At 38.6% G+C, this 22,123-nt stretch overlaps 1 protein-coding gene across 3 annotated transcripts in view; it reads right to left on the bottom strand.

The window, feature by feature from the left end:
- Window positions 1-4,627: 4,627 nt before the first annotated feature.
- The window catches only part of AFG1L (AFG1 like ATPase), a 135,665-nt gene continuing 118,169 nt past the window's right edge, over window positions 4,628-22,123 (bottom strand). Inside the window, exons 11-15 of one of the 3 annotated variants that reach the window (XR_008553311.1) lie at window positions 12,922-13,062; window positions 9,371-9,484; window positions 8,645-8,746; window positions 7,451-7,596; window positions 6,374-6,408 (exon numbers count right to left, since the gene is read on the bottom strand). Coding sequence is in view for 1 of the 3 variants with exons in the window: in XM_037520180.2 (XP_037376077.1) it covers window positions 6,280-6,408; window positions 9,371-9,484; window positions 12,922-13,062 (384 nt within the window). In the remaining 2 variants the exon portion in view is untranslated. Of the gene's footprint in view, window positions 6,409-7,450; window positions 7,597-8,644; window positions 8,747-9,370; window positions 9,485-12,921; window positions 13,063-22,123 lie in introns of all 3 variants that reach the window. The other 2 variants (XR_005126910.1, XM_037520180.2) reach the window with 2 other exon arrangements.

Here is a 22,123-nt window from a genome sequence, read left to right as displayed (position 1 = left end):
TGTGGTGTAGATCTGTCTTGACATGTTTTTTCCAGGTTTTCCATGGCAAGAGAAGAAATATGTAGAAGATCTCAAACCAGCTACTAAGAGCTTTACTTGGAAATGACTCATGTGACATCTCTTCTACTAATAATCAATTGTTCATAACTACTAAGGGGCTAGAAACTGATCCTCCTGTATGCTTAAAAGGAGCACAGTGAATACAGTCAAGCTCTGATAATGTCTATAGCAGATGGAGGTGTGGGGGTCTTTTTTTGGTCCTTGCTTTTCCCAGGGAAGCTCTTGAAACTATTGTTGAGTCTATGAGAATATCCCCTTTGTAGCAGGGAATAGAGAAGGTGTCTGGGATCTGGGAATGGAGCTGAAACAAAGAGGAGATACATGCTGAAGTTGATCAAATTCAATGTTCTTAGCCAGATCATCTTGATTCCAAGTGTTTTGCAAGTTTATTGTCTGTATCCTCCAAATGTTAATGAAGTCTGTCTTAGCTAACATAGGAGATGGGGAGGAACACAACAACTATGGCTTTTTCTTGCCTGAGCCAGTCAGTGAAGAAGATAAAATTAGGGGCAGGGAAGGGCCAAAATTCCAGAGAAGGTAGTTGCTTTCAGTCAGGAGAATCTCATTCTTATACCAGTCTTAGAAATTCTAGTTTTTATGTTGATTTAAATTGGTTAACTTTCCCTAAGGAACTATATAATCAACATATAGATTTTCCTATCAAAACAACAACTATCTTTTAAATATTTCATCACTATATCCCACGTAGCATCTTGTAGAGTTCATTACCATAAGAAACACATTAACAATGTTTACTCAATAAATTAGAGTGAACACAATGAATGAGACCTATCAACTATCTACACTCTCGCCAAGGCAAACCTCATCTTGGAAGGCTCCGGAGTCTCTCCTCAGCCACCCAGCATGTTCTGTCCTGCACTAATACTTACTGGAGCCATTCCTCAACCATGCATCAACAGATTCTAATGTCTGCCTAATGTCACTTTTCTCACTAAATTGTTTTTGTTTTGGAAAAAAATCATTATATAATGCTACATATATAGTATGGAATGGCTTATTATTATTTTTAAATGAATTAAATATTTTATTTCTCAATTTCAATTTCTAATATGATTAAATGCATACATACATCACTTTTTAGAATCTGAATAAGCTTAAGAGTGGAAAGTGGTCCTGAAACATTTGATAACATCTGTCAAGTTCCTTACCTTCTTCAATCCCTAACTCCCCTTCTCTGCCCATATGGTGGGCTTGGGTTAATTCCCCCTTCCTATCCCCGTTCACCACCCCAGCTCTTCTGCAGTGCTCTGACATCCCAACCTTTTACCAAGATCCTGGTTTCCCACCCCTGCATAGACTTTCTATAAAACCCATTGCCAACCCCCCAAATGTCTTATCTTTACACCTCCCTGGGGCCCCAGCATGCTGGGCTTTAGTTTAGGGCTGCTTCAACCATTCATTGTGGAACCACTTCAAGCACATCAATTTCCTTCAAAAGTTTTTCTGAAATATTTTCCAATCTTCTATATATTTAGGGACTTTTGGTGCACCAAATTGTGTTCATGATACTCCTTAGTATATGACACATTGATGCCATTTGTCCATGAAGGCCACCCTTTAAGTTTTCCTCTCTTGTTCACCATACCCAATCTCATGTATCCCCTCCCAGAAGTATCCACTCTAGAGTATATTGTTTTCCTCCAATATTTGGCATAAATATATTTAGACTTTGTGTGCCCTAGAAAAAGTGTTATTTTACATGTTTCCAAACCTATATAATGACATTGAATCCAACTTTCCCTCAACATGGTGCTTAATCTTGCCATGATGCCATCTACAAATCTAGTTCATTGCTTCTGACTACTGCAGAGAATTCCCTCGCAGTCAGAGTCCACCTTCCTTAGCCATTTCCCTAATGGTAGATTCTCAGGTGGCTTCCAGTTAGTCCAGGCCTTTGGTACTTGGTTTTCTCACTAAATAAAATTCTCTCTCTCTCTCTCTTTTACAGAATTATTTGATGACTGGTTCTTCAAAGTTTTGCCAACTACCATGATTCCAGTTTTGGGCCATCGCATATGGTCCTGTGAGGAACAACTCCTTGTACATGCTCCTACACCCACCCAGCCTTCAAGGTCCACAATGGCTTAATAAATGGGAGCTATTATTACAAATACTAATACTACCACTGCAGCAGGGGAGGCTACAGAGCACACGATCAGGGTCTCGAAGACACATTTCCCAGCTACGTTACCTTGGGGCTCTGCTTATAGGGCATAGGGATAACCACACATCTCCCAGAGAATTGCTGTGGGTGCAAATGATAGGGTAGGAGCAAGTGCTTTGGTAAAGTAAGACGTGTTGCTGGGTTACCTAATCTGTGGAGGTGGAGAAGAAAGGCAGGGGGAGAAAGAAGGAGGAAAGGCAGAGAAACAGGCACTAGGATGCACGAGGGAGACACTTGAGATACCCTGGGCTCCCAGACTCTTGAATAACAGCATTTATTCCCTAAAAGTGCTGGGAAATTTTGAGCCCAATTCTGTATGTTTACTGGCTGAGTGGTCATGGACAACAACTCTACCTGATTAGTGGTTATTAACCTGGCTACACATTAGAATTCCACAGGGAGTGTTAACAGGTATGGATCTGGGGCCCCACATCTAACCAATTATACCAGACTCTCAGGGGGCTGTGGCCTAGCCCTGAAACAAGCAGCTTTGAGAACCACTGTTCTTCGACCCTATGTGAATCTAGTTTTTTCCTGCCAGTTCATTCCACTGGCCACAAGATGGTGCCCTCTTTCTAGGAAATCTTTGATGTTCACCAAACAGGCAACAATTCATTTTTTTTTCCTATTAATCCTGAAAGAATGGGTTTTAATTTAACAATCTTCACAGTGTCTCATTAAGCATGAATTCTTAATGAATTGGTGTCTAGCTACTTAATGTGTATCCGCTCCCCTCTGCTAGAAACTGTATTGGGCTGGGATGTGTTGTCTACTATTTTGCATCCTTCAAGGGGTTATAAACAAAGTAGGAATTTATTGCTTTATGATCATAATTACTAGTGTCAATAACAACTAATACTCATTCAATCCTTTATCATTTGCAAAATGTTTTTTACCAACTATCCTCAGAATAACTATGAAGTGGGTATGATTATTCTCACCTATAGATGAGGAAACTGAAGCTCAAGCACTGGATCAAGGTCACAAAGCAAAAGTTGGCAGAAGCAGATTCTGCCCCTTCCCATTATGCTCTGATGAGAAGATCAGACACATCATACAGAGCAGCAGTCAATAGCTGGGGACTGGAAAAACAGTCCCAGGTGAGGATGCTTCTCAGAACAACATTTGGAAGATTTCCAAAGCAAGCAAGAGACACAAATATTTTTGAGTTTCATGCCATCAGAGTCAATAGGTCAGTAGACACTGGGCTGAGTGGCCAGCCAAGGTAGCAGGTGTGAGGTTCCTAGAGTCAAGTTGGACAGTCAGCACTTACAAGAAGATAGATTTCAATATTTTTCAATATCTGTTCCAGAAAAATAAATTGTTATAACAATGGGGAAAACTTATCTTCATTCTGCCTTTAGAAAAAGTTGTAAACTCATCTTCAAAGAAAATCTTTTTCTACTAGGAAGTGATGTCTTGTGAAGTTAATGGATATGATGATCATTTAGGAGAACACAAAACACAAGATAGATTTGCAGCCAGAGAGATCACTGCCAAAATTGGTCAGGAATGAAAATTTCAGGGCCTCAGGACCCCAACCACTCTCTGGGTGCTTTTATCACAGATGAAGAGGCGTTAAATGTAGACTCAAGTTACTTAGAGTAGAAAACTATTTTAAGGGCAGTTAAATGGAATTTAACAAACTAGTATTTTGATAATTTCACTGACCCTAATATACATCTTAGCAATTCAGTAAATTGTTTCAGTTATTTTCTATGCCTCAACTTCCCTGCCTGCAAAATGGAGGAACAGTACCAAACTTATGGGATTGTTATAAAGGTCAAACAACTTATTTATAAAGCACTTAGAATCATGCCCAACACACAGTAAGGCACAATGTTAAAAAAACAAATGAATATGAACATATTCTTTTATGTATTTTACAAGCAAAGTTTTTTTTTTTTTTTTCAAAATTCCAAGTAATTTTAAAATGAGGTTATTTGCCCACTTACAGGTAGAAAAATACATTTCAGGAGGACTAAAGTTTTGCCCTTCAGTTGAAATCCGACTGAAAATGCATATAGTTGGTTAAATGCTACTATAGTCGTTTTGGCCTTATGGACATCAGAAGTAGGTTAAACATTCTTTAAGTCTACCAAGTTTGTCTTTTCATTAAGTAAGCCTATCCACTGTCAAAAGAAATACCAGAACAATGCAGTGATTGGATTTTCTCTCTCCTTTTTCAAGAAAAGTTTCCTTTTCTCTCCACTGATTGCTCTTCTATCGACCAAGCTGTCCATCTGTCTGTCTATCCATCCATTCACATTAATATTTATTAAGGGATAGCATAATTGCCCAAAATATATGAAAAGCAAAAAGCTAAGGTTAAAAAAATAAACACTTTATATTTATTGAATTCACCGCAGTGATTCTGTTGTAAGTTCATTTTCACTGAGTTAAAAAAAAAAGAATCAATATTAAAATGATCTTTTTATGAAAGTGTATAAGACACACATGAGTCTTGTATTTGTAAACTGAAATTCAGGTCAAGCTACTTAATTTTTCTAAGCCTCAGTTTTCTTATGTATAAATAAGGATGATTGTATTAACTCTCTGGGATTAACCTTTTATCTGAGATCATGTAAATAACTAGTACTCTAACACAAAATGTTATTTCCTATCCTTTTCTCCCTGACACATAACCTCTTTTTGAATTCACTGTTTCACTGCAATAAAAATATTTTTAAACTACATTTAATTTCCAGAAACCTTGATTTAAACTTTTCTCTATATTCAGGTACCTTATCTGTTAGCTACTTGACTTAAATAGGTTAATATTTTAAATAGACCATGAATAAATTATTAATAAATTAAGCAGATTCAAAGAGTCTACTTATGCTGAAAACTGTACTCATTTATTTGAGCTAACTCACCTGTGCCCACCCTCCAAAAATGCTTGATTTTTCACAAAACTGTGTATTTCATTTTTTCCCTTATTATTACTTTTTTTTGAAAGATGATTTAGGCTCTTGTCACAGCCTCAACCAAGTTCCCATCTGTGATAAAAGTTAGCAAAGTCAGGTTGTACTTGAATGAATCAGGGGATGACCTCAACGCAAAACAAATTGGATTTTATTTAAGTAGGCTGGTCAAGTATTCTTTCCATTGTACTCTTAGGTTCACCTCAGCACAGAGGCAGTGGCAAGGGTGTGGAGTGGCATTATACACCCAGAGCAAATGCGTCTGGCAGAGCCTCTTTACCCTGGCCTCAGATGACAGGAGTCTACTCTGCTGCTTGGTGTGTCCAGGACTTGACTCCCTCCCTATACACTCTCACCAGGGCATTCCTTTTATCTGTCTTCCTACTGGCATCACACTTGGGGATCTGCATGTCAGTTGGAAGTTAACACCCTTGCTCCATATTCTATGATGTCATGATCCTTGATTTTTTTTTTTTTTTCAGGCAACATTGTGTCACTGGAGATCAGGTCCGCCTGCCAAACTTGATCTCAGGGTAAAAAATATATTCAGTGTCAGGGGAAAACCTGAAGGCCTGGGAGATTTATTATAATTTATCACCAAAAAAATTACATGTAAAAGTTGATCTTCTCATTATTCCTTTTAAGTTCATAATAAAATCAGAAAGCAATCTTTGCTTTGAATTGAAATGGAGGGCTTTTTCTCCTTCTCATAGAAGATGTGTTTCTCTCATGCAACTATTCTGTAGCTGAAGCTCAGAGATTTCCAGACACTCTGTGTGTGGGGAATGAGGGGGTATGGAGGAAGTGGTCAAGGTTCATTTGCGTTGCTTATATGAAGCTAAAATGTCTGATTCCATATTAATCTTTGGGAGTGCTGATTTTAATTTTGTGATGCACAAATAAGGCCAAATAAATAGGGAAAAGTAGACCTATAAAAAATGGCTTTAACTTACTAATCCACTACATCTCTGACAGCAATTTTAGATAAAAATGGTCCAGAGGACAAAGTGCATAATTAATGATGAGAAAATGATTCCTTCAAGTTCCATAATAAAGAGTTCTCCCGGCACTAGTCATTTATCCAGAGTTATATTCATGCCAAAGTGATGGTTACTTCTTGCTTCTGTCCCCTTCATCCCAGTACTGTTCAGTCTGCATTTCTGTGAGACGGGAAATGGTACGCTGAAATGCAAAGATTTCCTCTTCTCCAGTAAACATGGAGAGTCCTTCTGCTGAGCTCTGTTACCAAAAACACAAAGAAACAAACAGAAAGCCCAGCATCAGTGAAAACCACCACAAATGAAAATTTATAGAAATAAGTACAGATTTAAAACAATTTTTTAGGCATTCCTGTTTACATGAGAAAATTTCTATACTTTTCTTCATATATAATCTCTTAAGTTAGACTAGAAATCAATTTGTAGTATATACAAAAAACAAACAAGTGTGTCACCTAAATAAAACAAAAAAAATGACAAAAAAAAAATCAAGATAAAGAAAGCATATAATGCCAAATTGGTAAAATGAACAATGAAAAAATTAAATACATGTGTGTTTCTGTGAGTGTATGACTAGGTGAAAGAGGATGTGAAAGAAGGGAATAAATGCCAGAATCCCATAAACCCATGTATATTCATATGGAAAGAATTATTAAGTGAAAAGAATAAGTTGCATAACAAGAGGTATCATTTGCTTACATTTGCATTTAAAAACATATGTCTATATGTACATATCTAAAAATACATAGAATATGTCATAAAAGACACCAAAATCTTATTTTGGTAAGACCTTTTTTCCTTAAGAAAAAGATAAAATGGGGCCTCCCCGGTAGTGCAAGAGGTTAAGTCTCAGCACTATGAAGCTATTGACAGCCACTGCAGCAAGAGTTTGATCCCTGGCCAGGGAGCAACCCACATGGTGCAGCAGACCTCTTCTGCCTTGCCCGCTGCTCCCCTCAGCAGTGTATTTCAGTCAGTCTGCCTGTTTCTGCTCCCCACTCCATCGCTAGTGAATCTGCTCATCCACACCCCACACCTCTGGGCTGTGCCCCAGGCTCTCGTATGCATAAATAAATAAAATAAATCATCAAAAAAAAAGCAAAAGATAAAATGGAACTACAAGCAGATAAAATTGAGGTATTACAATTTAAACCAACTATCAACTATGCAACAGTGTGTTTTGTTTTGTACAATGAAAATCTATAAGCAAATTTATGTTACTTACAGTAGGTGTTTAATATATAATTTTTAAAGAAGTTTTAAATGTAGTGCTTTTTTCTTACTTTGTTATTATTTTTTGGACAATATTTGATTTCTCCACTTGAGGTGGTCATGTAGTTCTCCCACCACCAAAGACCCCATAGTCCATCACCATAGTTCCTCAAAGACACCAAAATATTAATGACAGGTAACTTCTAGGGAGAAGAGTCTATGGAGGAGGGGGGAAAGGGTGATGAATTAAGTTTACTCTTCATTTCATATAGTTTCAAAATGTTTCTTTTTTTCCTTTCAAAATGATGGTAGGTTGCATTTACAATAAATTTTAAAATAAAAATTAAAAAATAATAAGCAGAACAAATCTGAAACAACATTCAAAATCCAAATACTAAATGTTTCCTTAGATGAAAGTTCTCTGCAAAATCTGAATTCTAGATAAAAAAAGGTATTCTTTCTCCAAAAGTTCACACCTGAAGTAACAGCAAAAATTCAGCAGTTCTGGAAAATTAGGAAGAGACTTGGCCCTCCTCCGAAGCTTCAGAAACAGGACCACTCTATCCCAGGACCAGCCTCTCAAGAGCCTTTTCCAAAGTGGATGACTGAGAGGTACCCTGTGGGGCCTAGACATTGTGATTGTGACCTTACTTTGGTCTTAAATTGCTGGGACACTTGATCCTCCCATTCAGGGTTAAGTTGGGGAGACCTCTGTGGGGCCCTGAACAGCTTGGGACTGGTGATTATAACATGAGTTTGCAGCTACTAAGTGGGCGCTGAGTTTTTGCCTCTTTCCTTAGGGGGTTGCTATTATACTCTTTCAGAAAAGAGTTCTGGACTCCTAAGTCCCTGCTCCCCACTGACCCACTGTAAGACTGCATGGCCCTACAGGCCCATGTCCTGATTGCTTCGTGTATTATTAGTGCCACGTGCTAAACTTTTCCCCTATATCTGAACCATGATCCTGGGGGGAGGGGAGAGCTGAAGAGCAATGATTTAAAGGACTTTAGAAACTGACATAATGTAGCTCCTCAAGTATATTCTTTCAAATTGTCAAAGAAAGTATATAAATGTATGTATTGCTTTCAGAGAACCATCATTTCAAAAGATGCCACCATGTGGGTTTATTTCTACACATAGGCTTAAGTAATCATATTTTGAAAGTTCACTTTTTGAAGAATTTTTTTGTTTCATTCTCCCAAACTCCTGAGAATACAAAATTTCTACTCAAAAAGGAATTGTTTATTCATTCCAAATGGCCTTACCTCTGGGGTTGGAAGAAAGGAGCACCCCTCATTTAAGGGATGAGTGTTTAGATAGTTCTAAAATTTTGACGATTTCAATTGTCTGTAGTTGAGAAATATACTCTGCAATGTTCAAACAGAAGAAGGAAATGCACAGTCACTTCTGCTTGTCCTGGGGTGAATGATCACACCCCAATATCAGAAAAATTGGGTCAGGGTTCACTGTGTTCCCTACAGTGTTCCCAGAGCAGCCCCATAAATATATGCTAAGTAGAGGTTGGGAGATAAATCGTGGATTTCTTTTTAAGTCAAAGGACTTGCTAGGCATACCATGGTAATGGAGTAGCCAGCCCACATGCTTAGCCATACCCTTGACAGATCCAGCAGACATGAAGAGCAATTTCCAGCTAGGGCAGAATGAACCTGGAAACAGATACAGGGGCTCTTGCCTCCAGTTCTGACCTGCCTTGTGTCAGTAGTGGGATTAAGGGGCCCATTAGTCCATTTTTTCTGGATTTTATTTATATCATAATACAAAAATGATCATTAAGGTCCCTTCCAGTCTAAGACTGTAATTTCCTATATTTAGTGATATTGAGACTACATCTGCTATACTGGCTTTAAGAGAAAGCAGCAAATCAACAGTTAAATATATACTGCATTCCTTCTTCAAAATGTTGCCATGTATCAAACCAAAAACAATTAAGCTGTTTTATAATAAAAAGAGATTATGTTAATATCGCCTACCTGGCTCAGCCCCAAATCATCCATCAGTATTCTGCTTTGCTCCAACTCACTGTCATGATGTTGAATCAAAAATAAGCTTGATATAGGAGTCGATGCAGAGCAAATTATGCGCACCTGAAATAGAGGAAAATGAGTAAATGGTGTTATTCTTTCTATTTCACAAGTTGACGGTAAGAACAAAACTCTCAAAAAATAGAAATCTGTCATAACAAGGAGCTTGGATTTTTGCTTTTACAATGTTCATGTTTTGTTTTTGGTTTTTTTTTTTTTTCCTAATAATGTGTCTCTTGAGAGTGGTATTTTAAAACTACATAGTACTTTTCAAAATATTTCCACACCGCTTACAACATTCTGCAGAGTAGGAAGAGAAACTTCAGGCCTGGAGAGGTCTCTACTCGTGATGCCAACCCAGATCTTCCAGGTCTGAGCCATCCCATCCTGAAGTTGATGTTCATACCTGGCTGTTGGGAGTCAGCCCTGAGTGCATCCAAGAGGCCCCCCGGATGCACCATGAAGAGGCCTCCACTTTGCTCCATAGGTGACTGCTAAGTTGAGTGATCATTACTCCATTTACTCCTGAGTTTCCAGAATCTACATTTATACCAGCATTCTGCCAAGACATTGTTCAAAAAGACTCTCTCTGTTAACATTTCTTGATTACATAAGTGTGCTTATGTGATCCTATTGATATATTGGGCTAAGTTCTTTTATCTTTATAAACTTTATGTCCACTAGTTTAAGTACAAAATCTATCCTTCTTGATTTTCGGGATTCATAGCAATCCTTTAAAAATCATTATTTAAACAAATATGGCAGTACTTTAAAATAAAGTACTGCCATTTGGGACTAGATTTTCCATATTCAAATGGATGCCTGCCTCCTCATAAACTCTAATTACAAATGACACTTTTTTTTAAAAAAGATTTATTTATTTATACAAGCACTGGGATACAGGCCAGAGGCACAGGAGGGTAAGAGAATTCACCAGAGACAGAGCAGGGAGCAGAACAGGCAGAAGGACTGAAGTATACTGCTGAGGGGAGCAGTGGGTGAGACAGGAGAGGTCTGCCTCGCCATGTGGGACTCTCCCTGGCCGGCCGGGAATCGAACCAGCACTGCAGAGGCTGAGGAAAGTTTCACAGCGCTGCGCTCAACCTGCTGCGCCACTGGGGAGGTCCACAAATGACACTTTTTAAAAATTATTATTTCAATGGGAATGTCTCTATTTCAGTAATTCCCATGAATACATTCTAGAAGAACGTCTGCTTAATGTTCCCAATTTCTGAAATAAAATAGTTTTGACTGCTTAATTTAAATTTTTTAAAAAAGAATATGAGCTCTAAATATGTGATTTAGTGAAAGTAAATGTGAGGAGAATTGTTCTGGTATACCACCATATTGCCAGATAAATAAATCTTTTTTTCTTTAATTACAAAGGGAAAAAGTGCAGGCAAGGTAGAATTAAGAGCTGGGACTGAGAGATAGGAGCCATAAGCTTTCTTTAAGGTATTCTTAGCTGAAAAATCAGCCAGTAAGTTTCAATCCACCACTGTAAGAACCACTGACTAACCCTCTACCACTTTCTTCCTGAAGCATTAGCCATCCATAAGCAGAGTGCCACCTCCAGGCTCACTCCCTTCACTCCAGTGCCCACATGGTTATTTCAGAGCAGAGTCTGATGACCCAGAAGCAGACCACTGATGAGTGATGGGACTTGAGCTCTGGAGTTCTCAGTTCCCAGCCTCTCTTCACTCCCTGACCACATGCATGTCAGCCCCATGAGAATCTGCGGTAGGTTTGATGTCACCCACTAAGGCAGTGATATTTGTAGATGCACCATGACCATGGGGGCTGACCTGTCTGTTCATCACAGAGTCTGGGCCACAAATTCCCCTTTCAACCTGCACTGGAGTTCAGCCATCACTTCTCAGTGTTTATAAGAAGCACTTGAGGAGCTTAGGAATAGACAGGTTCCAGGCCCCATCCCTGATGCTCATTTGCAGAGGTGGAGGTTTGTGGGTTCTAGAATCCAGATCTTAAGCAGATGGTTCTAGAGCAGGTGGTCTTTGGCAGGACATCTCCATGTCCATCCCGACCCCCTCCCTGAAAAGGTCAGTCTACTCTCCCTCTGGACTCCCATTGCAGCAAACTCCCGTTTCCAAGAGATCATCCATCCCATAGTGGTGACTTTGTACTTGTTTCTGTGGACATTAGATGAATGAGTCTCTAATACTAGACTTTAAGCTCCGTGAAATCAGGCACCACATCTTGCTTCATCATTGTGTTTGGTGTGATAATGGTTGTTGAATGACAGATTGAATAAATGAAACATTAAAATCTTACCTCTCCCTCTCAGCAAATACTGGTACTTTCCTACTCCCCTCAAAGTCCCTTCAATTTTTTTAGAACCACTGCTCTATTTCTATACAAGGAATAGGGAGAAGAAATATATCTAACAGTAAAATGAACTAATTTGAAGTTTTACTTATTACTTTTGCTACAAATACATGTTTACAGATATATATTATTCATAGTGACTAGCCTGCACTGAAAATTTCCTATATACCATGTTATGTTCTAAGTACTATTTAATCTACACAAGTGCATGAGATAAGTACTGTTATTACTCCCTTCCCTACAGAAGATAACAGAATCTCAAGAGTCTGTTCCCAGAGTCTACTCCTTAACCACTTGGCCTACTGCCTCCAGTGGATGGACAATGGCTGTGTAATTCATGCCACAACACATGAATAAAAGGACAAACAAGGGCCTCCCCTGGTGGTGCAGGCGGTTGAGCGCAGTGCTGTGAAGCTGTCCGCAGCCTCTGCAATGCCAGTTTGATCCTGGCCGGCCAGCAAGGGTCCCACACGGCCAGGCAGACCTCTCCTGTCGTGCCCACTGCTCCCCTCAGCAGTGTATTTCATCGGTCTGCCTGTTCTGTTCCCCACTCTCTCTCTGGTGAATCCTCTCACCCTCCTGCACATCTGGCCTGTACCCTGGTTCTTGTATAAATAAATAAATCTTTAAAAAAAAAAAACAGGACAAACAAGATGGTAGCATGCTAGTTATTGGGGTTTCTGGGCCCTAAGAAAAGAAAGTTCCATACTGAGAAGGGTCCTTGGTCAATTGTTCTTTTGTTTATGCCCTATTTTTATCAGTCCAATAATTTATTTATGAAACCAAATTCATTGAACACTCAATCTAGGTAAGGCACTGTGTTGTACAACATCACAGACAGAGCACATGATGTGTCTGGCTGAATGATGGCGTCACATAGCAGTGTCCCATTGTGGGCATCTCACGCTGCCATGACGGCTACTGCTGCTCCTTACCAGCACTCAGCTTGTGCCATGTGTTTTAAATGCTCTACATGGATTAGCTTATTCCTCACAAGAATTCTCTGATGTAAATACTATTATTATTCCTGACTTGCAAATGAGGAAAATGAGTCACAGAGAAGTCAAGTAAGCAGTAGATGAGGATTCCAGGCCAGGGAATCTGGCTCCACAGCCCCAAAGGTAGAGCTTTGAGAAAATGGACAGCATCCTTACCTTGAAATCATAGAAGTTATCAATGAGAGTAATGAATCTTCGAGCTTGAGTCCTTTTTGCCAATGAAAATTGTGGAATGTTTCGTAAAATCACTGTATCGAAATTCTTTGATAGTTCCAAGTAATCACTGGCTCCAAGTGGCTGTAATTAAAATGAAATAAAAATAGAAAATGAAAAAGCAGCCAATCCTGCTCGCCCTTGGACTAGTTTAATTTGAAAACACCCCTTTTTCCTGTCTGGTATAATCTAGCTGGTAACTTTGGGGTCACTGGACCAAATCACGCTGTGTTCAGAGTAGGCTATGGTTGGAGTAGACTTAATTGTATTAATGATGTAAAAAGGGAGCCGAGACAGAAGATATATGGGAGTGAGACTCTCGTCACCTCAACTGGTACCTTAGAAGTCCCATCCTAAATCCAGTCTTCAGGGCCTCCCCGGTGGCGCAGCGGTTGAGCGCTGGGTTGCAAAGCTGCCCGCAGCCTCTGCAGCACCGGTTCGATCCCCGGCTGCTCCCCGGCCACCGGAGGAGGGTCTCACATGGCGCGCAGACCTCTCCTGCCGCCCACTGCTCCCCTCAGCAGTGTACTTCGGTCCTTCTGCCTGCTCTGCTCCCCGCTCTGGCTCTGGTGAATTCTCTCACCCTCCCACGCTTCTGACTGTACCCAGTGCTTGTATAAATAAATAAATAAATAAATCTTAAAAAAAAAAAAATCCAGTCTTCAATCTTTTTTATTTAAATCACATAATTTTAACTACATCCTAACACATTCTTTCCATAAGTCTGCAAAGTCTCACAAATGTTACATGGAGCTCTCTTATCATGGCATTTGAGCATTATGTCAGCATCTTGAAATAAAGGCGATGCTTCAGTATGAATTTTTCATTGGATGTGAGGTACCCTCACTCAGGTGCAGTATTGCTACCTCTACAGGAAACACTAGAGGGCTTCTGTGTCCAGAAGGAAGCTGAGGTCTCCATTTGGTGCAGCATGCAGCCTCTGATATGAGGTGTGCATAGCCTTGAGGGTCATGATATCGTTCCCAAAGATGCCACGTGCAGAGCTAAACACCTGCTCCTAAAACACGAATTTAACTTATGAAAATTATGAAAGCTATCTGCAAACACATTCCCTGTGTTTTGCAGGAGGAATTACTTCTCAGTTTAAGTGTGGGTGACTATATCATGGGTGCAGGGGTCAGGAAAATGTTTCTGGTCCTGCTAGACTGTGGAGACCAGAAATAGTGGGCCAGGTGCCTCTGCCAGCCCCTGCATCTTTATAATCAACCCTGGGAGTGGAGCCGCCTCAATTTCTGACATCATCCATCAACACTACTCTTTGACCAGAAATGTCTTGCTCACTTGGGGGGTTGTTTGCATTAAAACTTCTTTCAGAAATGGAGACATGGCTTTGTTCCTGGGAGAATCAGGAATAGTGAGGAGAGCATGCTCATCTTCAGATCCATTCACTTAAGTCTACCTTTTCCTTAACTAGCTGAAATTCAACTCAGGAAGGAAAGACCACCTCTCGTGGAGTTACGAGAGAGAAGAGTTACTTAGAGAAGTCATTCCCTCAAGAGAGAGCAGTACTAAGAAGGATGCAACAATTATAAGACGTAAGATGGGGGGCAAAAGCCAGAGAACACAGGAATGACCTGAAGCCTTTGGGAAACTGCTTAGAGATGTCTCCTCCCACTGAGATGCCCAGGGTGACTGAAATTCATCTCCCAGCTTCTCTCACCAATAAGGCTGATGATAAATGGGGCCAGAAGGAGATACTTTGTCTTTCCCTATCCCTTCCCCTGCTGCAGTACCTTGACCTCTGCACCCAGGGCCTAACTCCAACTCCTCTGCTCACCTCACCCATGTACAGGCTTGAGTAGGTGCACACAGACATATAGAGATATACATATAGCTGTTTTATTTTGTGTCTAGCCTTGACTCTCTTACAAGGAAACCCTGTTGTCAAGTTTGATACAGGCCAGGAGCATGTGTTAAAATAGAGTAGCCACAACAAGGCCATAAATGTCTGGGTTTGAATCCTCACTGTTACTTATTAACTGTGAGCCTTTGGCAAGGTATTTAGTATTTCTGTTCCTTAGTTCTGCCATCTCTAAAATGGGAACTTGATTCTATCTCACAGGATTGTGAGAATTAAATGAAATAGGTTAAGCATTCAGCACGGTGACTACAGCATACATTAGCACGCCAACCATTTTGAATGCTTTTTATTTTTGTTTATTTTGAGCTCAAATGATTGGGCTCAGTATAATGAGGGGGTAAAGAAATGTGATTCTCAATAGGATCAGTTAGTTTTGCTCCATGACTAACCATATCCCAAACCCTAAATCTGCCTTTGTGTGTATCCTCAGTGTCACAGAGGGACCAGATGAGACAGTAGAAATCTCATGTAGTGAAAACAAGTCCATAAGGGGGAGAGGGAAGGCAAGATAGTGTGTCTTCATGTAAAAAGAATAATTCAGACAATAACACGTTTGTGCTCTGAAAGTGACACACACTACTTTTTTGAGCTCAGTTAGTACTTAGTGTCTCATCTTTTGCAAATCAGAAAGTATGGTGTAAAAAAATGTATAATCGCATCTTTGGTATGTAGTTATGTGTAATTAAGCTCACTGTTTATGCATGGATGTGATTCCTATCAGTATAACCACATGCCCAAGGAAAATCATTATTAGAAGTGCACTGAAGTGTCTAGGGCAACTGAAAATCAGAATTTTGCCCACTCAGCTATTTTTACAAATTATATACCTTTGTCAGTAGGTTCTAAACTTGCCATTATATTAGCAAATATCCCTTTCCTTTGTATCCCTAAAACAATTATGTGCTCACTCACATAAAGATAACTAAGCTTAATAGCTCTCTCTCGAAAAACAATAGGCATGGAGGGTGGTGAGGAGTTACTGTATAATGGATACAGTTTTGGTTTAGAATGATAAAAAAGTTCTATAAATGGAGGATAGGGATGGTTACACAACAATGTGAAAACAGGCTACTAAACCATACACTTAAAAAATTATTAAAATGGTAAGTTTTGTGTTATATATTATTTTGCCACAATAAACAGTTAAAATAAGGAAAGGTTATTATTTGCCAAAGAAATCCCAATTTAGGCCATGGAGAGAGAGTAATATACCTATAGTCACTTTTTTTTTTAAAAACTTAAGAAAGTAGAAGGGGGGACTAAAAATAAATAAATAAATAAATAATAAAAAATAAAATCTTGAGAAAGTAGAATGAAATGAATTAGCTGAAGAAGAAAGTCTTTTCCCAATAGAAATCAGTTCCAATAAGATTAAGATTAATTTAAAATATGAAGGCTTTTTTTCCAGTAGATACTTGAAGAGCGTGTTTCTCATACTGGCTTCAAAGTTGAAGTGACACTCAAACACACTTTCAAGATTAAATTTGGTGAGAGATGGGGGGGTTCTTATTCATCAGAAAAGCTATTTTTCATAATTAAATGAGTTCAACAGTTTTGAACAAAAATACTGCAGAAGCTTTGGAACCACTGGTCTGTCACTTCCTGTTCTGTGACCTTGAGCAAGACTCTCTGAACTACCTTTACCTCATCCACCAAAGCAGGGTCAGAACAGAACCTGTCTTATAGGTCTGTCTGGAGGATTCCAGTTGTTGACTATATGTAAAATCAAATAAAATATTTAAAATATCTATAGATAACCTGTAAAATTTTATCACAGTGGCCATCACACAGTAAGTGCTGAATAAATGTTAATTTATGGAGAGCATGTGAGATATGTCATTTGGTAATACTAATAGCACCACATGTGGGGGGTGTGGGGAAAGACCCAGGTCCACATAAGAAAAGCCCTTAACCCAGTACATGGCACACATGAAGTGCTTAAAATTTCTTGAATTAGTGAGTGATTGCATGGATAAAACACAACATAACCTGGGGACAATTCTATTCCTTTTTCAAATGCTTTTTTCTCTCTTTTTCCTAGTTGGCCTAAATTCCCTACCTTCACACTCACTTTACTGTATAGTCTAGTATATATGTAGGAAAGAGTCTAGAAAAATGAGAACACAATGTTAGCAGTGATTATTGGGTAGTGGAAAACAAGGTGAATTTTGCATCTTTGTTTTACTTTTTAAATTCCCCCTCCCCCGTCTCCAGTGAATTTGTATTACTTTTTTTTTTTTTAAAGATTTATTTATTTATGCATACAAGAGCTGGGTACAGGCCAGAGGTGTGGGGGGTGAGAGGATTCACCAGAGACAGAGTGGGGAACAGAACAGGCAGACTGACTGAAATACACTGCTGAGGGGAGCAGTGGGCGAGACAGGAGAGGTCTGCTGTGCCATGTGGGTTGCTCCCCGCCCCCCACACTGCGGGCTGGGGATTGAACTAGTGAGGCAGTGGCTTCGGACAGCTTCATAGTGCGGTGCTTAACCCCTTGCACCACCAGGGAGGCCCCTGTATTACTTTCATGCAACAAAACAATAATGCTTTCTTTGGAAGCCATTTTTATAATGCACATATTAATATTTACGTCTCACCAGTGTGAGATCATAACATCAGTTTTGACATGGATATTTCTTTTTTTCCTGTTTTCTTAAATCTGTATTAGTAGAATCTTTTTTTGTGTGTGTGGGACCCTCGCCAGTGGCCGGGGATCCAACTGGCGCTGCAGAGGCTGCGGGCAGCCTCGCAACCCAGCGCTCAACCGCTGCGCCACCAGGGGAGGCCCTTGTAGAATCTTTTTCAGGAAAATTTCAAAAGAAAAGAAAATATGAGCTACACATTTATTTTCTCTTTAAAAGTTTGACAAAAGGATAAAAAATTTGATATTTGGGATGAAATCTGACTTTAGTTATATGTTCACATTCAATTAATGATTTTTCACAGGTGGGCAGCAGGAAAGAGGGAGGGATGTGGTAGAAAGATGGGATTCCTAAAAATCCCACAGTTAGCCCTCACAGCTTAGCACCATAGTACCTCAGACCAAAGAGGTAGTATAGGTGTCCCCTGCTATCTGAAAGCAGAACATTCCTATTTGGTATGACTTAGTAAGTTGTTTTTATCGGGCCTGGAAATGCTGATACCATTAATTTACATGAAGAAATTTTTGAGCATTCTCAGACCCAAAAAATAACACCATATTTTACCAAATGAGAGTGGGAGAAACGAGTAATATCAAAATCCACACACAGCTAGGTTGATATGCTTCCATTTATATGATGTTTTAATTTCACCAATTTTTCTCCATGTAAGTTTGATGATCAGCATGTTGTTAATGCTCATTTTCTCCTAAAATGCCACACAGTATCCAGTCTCAATTCCTCAACTTCCACTCTAAATGGCGGTTTAATTTCATATTCTCCACTTCTTTTATTCTTTCATTTGTATCTTCTTTTTTTACATCTTCACAATTCATTCTGGAAGTTTCCTCTGACCGACATACTAGTCACTATGCTTCACCTTAGCTGTGTTTTATCTGCTCGAAATCTCATGCAGAGTTCTTAATTTTGATCAATGTATTTCACAGTTCTAGAATTTTTATTTGTTCTTTTTCAAAACTGATATATGTCTCTTTAATACTCTCTAGATCCCTATGTTATAATTTCCAGGTCTAGTTTCTTTTTAAAAATCTCTTTGAATATATAAGCCTAGTTATTTAAAATATGGCCCCATAACCCTAATATCTGGAGTTCCTACTTTATTTATTGTTTTGTCTTCTTCTCACTCACAATGTTGTGTCTCTGAATTTGTTTGATTATCTTTGTGTACTGAATTTTATCTTTGGAAAAAAGAACTTGTGGGAAAAAGTCCAAGTTCAAAGGGTGAAGTATGCTGAACTACAAGGCTCACACAAAATTTGGCTGAAGTGCATGAGATAGCTTTTCTACTTCTGGTTCACACATTCCTAGAGAGCAGTCCCTCAGGTCTCTATCCAAAGTGGGTGACAATTTTCTAGTTGCCCATCCTTCATTAGCCCTAGTCTCTGATTTTTGTTCACTAATCTGGTTATGGTATCAAAGGGAGCTCAGTTCAGCTCAGCTCATTTTTCAAAGAAGAATGCTAATGTTCCCCAACATTCCATGTTTTTCTCTTATTCCTGAGCACCCAGACATTTCAGCCTAGTCTGGTCTTCTGGAAGAAGAGAGAATATAAGGAGAACTAACTATCTAAGTTGAGAAAGTATCCTAGGCCATCCTAAAGCTGGCTGGTCCCCCAAAAGGATGAGAGAAACGAATCTAGATCAACAAAGCTGTTACAAAATGTGTAGTGAGCCCAAAAGAGAACAGAACTTCCCAACTGACCTGTAGATGAGAGAGCAATAATGAATTTTTTCCCATTGATTTGTGAATCATTTATGTAAGCATATAACATTGGGAGTACAACTTTACATGCTTCACTCCAGTGTCAAGACCCCATCACCTTCCTTTCCTCACCCCCTTGCTCCCCGCACCCACCTGGTCTCTCTGAAAACCAATACATTTTCACAGAGTCTAAGAATTATTTTTATTGTGTTTTGCCAGTTCATTTTCTTTGGTTATTTATATTACGTAAATGAGTGAAACAACTCTCTTCCTTTTCTGACTTATTTCATTCACTTAACATAATCACCTCAAGATCCATCCATTTTGTCCCCCAGAAGCACTATTTTATCTTTTTATTTTTTTTAAACGTATTTATGTGATTTTTTTTTTAAGATTTATTTATTTATTTATACAAGCACTGGGTACAGTCAGAAGCACGGGAGGGTGAGAGAATTCACCAGAGCCAGAGTGGGGAACAGAACAGGCAGAGTGATGAACTACACTGCTGAGGGGAGCAGCGGGCACGGCAGGAGAGGTCTGTCATGCCATGTGGGACCCTCGCGGGTGGCCGGGGATCGAACTGGCGCTGCAGAGGCTGTGGGCAGCTTCGCAGCCCAGCGCTCAACTGCTGCGCCACCAGGGGAGGCCCACTATTTTATCTTTTTAAACAGCTGAATGAATAGTATTTCATTGGGTATATACACCACAATTTCTTTATCCAGTTTCCTTTTGATGGGCATTAAGGTTGGTTGCATTAAATACTTATTTTGCAAGTCACTGTATTTGGGGTGATCTATTACGCAGCAATAGCTAATTGAAATATTTGCTACAGAGATTTGCTAAGAAAAATCCATTCTTGAGAAGGCATGAGCAAATCCAGCAATGTAGAAAAATATTATTTAACTTTTATAGCAAAAGATAGCTTTAGATAGTTGATAAATACATATAAGCACATATACTGTCACTAATTTTATGTTAACTTATAAAAAATTAATTTTGAAATTTTTATGATATAGTATAAAATGTATTTCTAAAAATAAAACTTATGATTTACTGTATAAAAGAACTAGAAGGAAAAAAGGCAGAAAAATACGTGACAGCCTTATAGCATGTTAGAAAATACAGACCAAATGGAATAAAACGGAAAGCTATAGAGAAATTGCTGGTTAACATGTAAAAGGAATTGGGTGGAGACAAGGATTGACTGCAATAAAACTAGAACTTTAAAACACTTCAACAGAAAAATGGATAAAGAATTTTCGAATAAAAACCAGAATATATAAGTGAAAAATACAGTGAAGCTCAGTACTAGCCAAGAAAAGATAAAATAAGAATGACATACCATTCTCCATGTAGCAATTTTGCAAAATTGCTACAAATAAATTGAAAAATAAATCATACTACTCAACATTGGCATGCAGGAGATGAGACAACCATAGAAACTGGAAGAGTAAATTAGTTTGGATGTTACAGAAAAAAAAAGTTTTTGGATTAAGAGCCCTAAAAGAAGCCATAAACTTGACCCTGTCATTCTGCTTCTAGAAATCAATCTCTAGAAAAAGACCAGAACATCAACCAAAGGTCATGCATAAGGATTACTTATAACTATGTGAAACAAAAATAACTTTAAGGTACAACAAAGGAACAGCTCAACAAACTACCCTACGGTGATCTAATGGAATAATATTGCCAACAAATACTAGTGTTTATGAAAAGGAAACGTGCTTACGATAAAGAGCTAAGTGAAAAAAGCATTACTTAAAATCACAATTGTATTAAGATACTGTTTTCCTTAAAATATATAAGTAGGGAAAAGGTAAAGTAAATATATTTAAATACTAACAACTGTTATCTCTAAGTGGTCTGAGTAATAGACTTAGGAGTACTTTTATGATCATCCTTATTTTTTAGATTTTTCTGCACTTCCCAAAGGGTAGAGAAACAAAATATATTATGACAAGAAAGAGTTAAAATGAAATGATGATTTAGTGAAGCAATTTGAAGATCTTCACCGATTCCAAACAAAGTGCCCTCTTTGTTTTTGTTTTAGTACTACAGTCCCCCCCTTTTCCCCTATTAATAATGAGGAATGAATTTGTAACAGGTTCAACATAAATGCATATCATATAATAAAGGAGTGAGGAGTCACAAAGCTATTTAATTTGCAGTTGCCATCCTCATTTACTCCATGTACAAGGAGTAGGAGTCCCAGAAGTCAATACCTCAGTGTCCCTAGCACCTAGCACAGACCAGAGGAGAACACTGCATAATTCAAAATTGGTGAATAAATGAATACACTAGCACCAAGTCTTCTTTAAAAGCAATTACAAGCACTGAATGCTTATTAAATACAAGCCATTGTACTAAATCCTGTCAGAACTTTGCAAAACAGAGAGGACACATTTTCACTCTCTGACCTCACGAACATACAACTAAATTGCATCCACATAAAATCTATGGCAGTTGCAAATATTTATACTTTTGCTTTGTATTAGTTGATCCTCCTATGTAAGTAAACCATAGCATAAGACACTTTCTGAAACCATAATTAGTATTGTAAATTCATGCATTGTGTCCTATGAATAATTAAAGCGTATGATTATTTTTGAGTACTAAATGGCACTTCAGTTCGTAGCCTCCTTGAGTATGTTATTCTAGCTCAAAATTCAAGTAGCATTATCTAATGCAGATTCTTCTTATGATAGATAATGATGACATTCTCCATCTTTCTACCTGAGCAATTAAAAAGTGTAATAGTCTTTGATGTGGCTGGTTATCTGAATAATTTTCTAAACAGGAACAATTAAAATCCACTTATTCGATGGTTTGTGCATTCTCGATTATTGTTTCAAACTCTTTGTTTCTGTGGAAACCTGATGAAAACTTAAAGAACTTTAAATCT

Source organism: Talpa occidentalis, unplaced genomic scaffold (assembly GCF_014898055.3).
Source record: "Talpa occidentalis isolate TD23 unplaced genomic scaffold, MPIMG_talOcc4v2.1 talOcc4.2, whole genome shotgun sequence".
NCBI classification, from domain to species: domain Eukaryota; kingdom Metazoa; phylum Chordata; class Mammalia; order Eulipotyphla; family Talpidae; genus Talpa; species Talpa occidentalis.
This window is presented reverse-complemented; position numbering and strand designations above follow the sequence as displayed.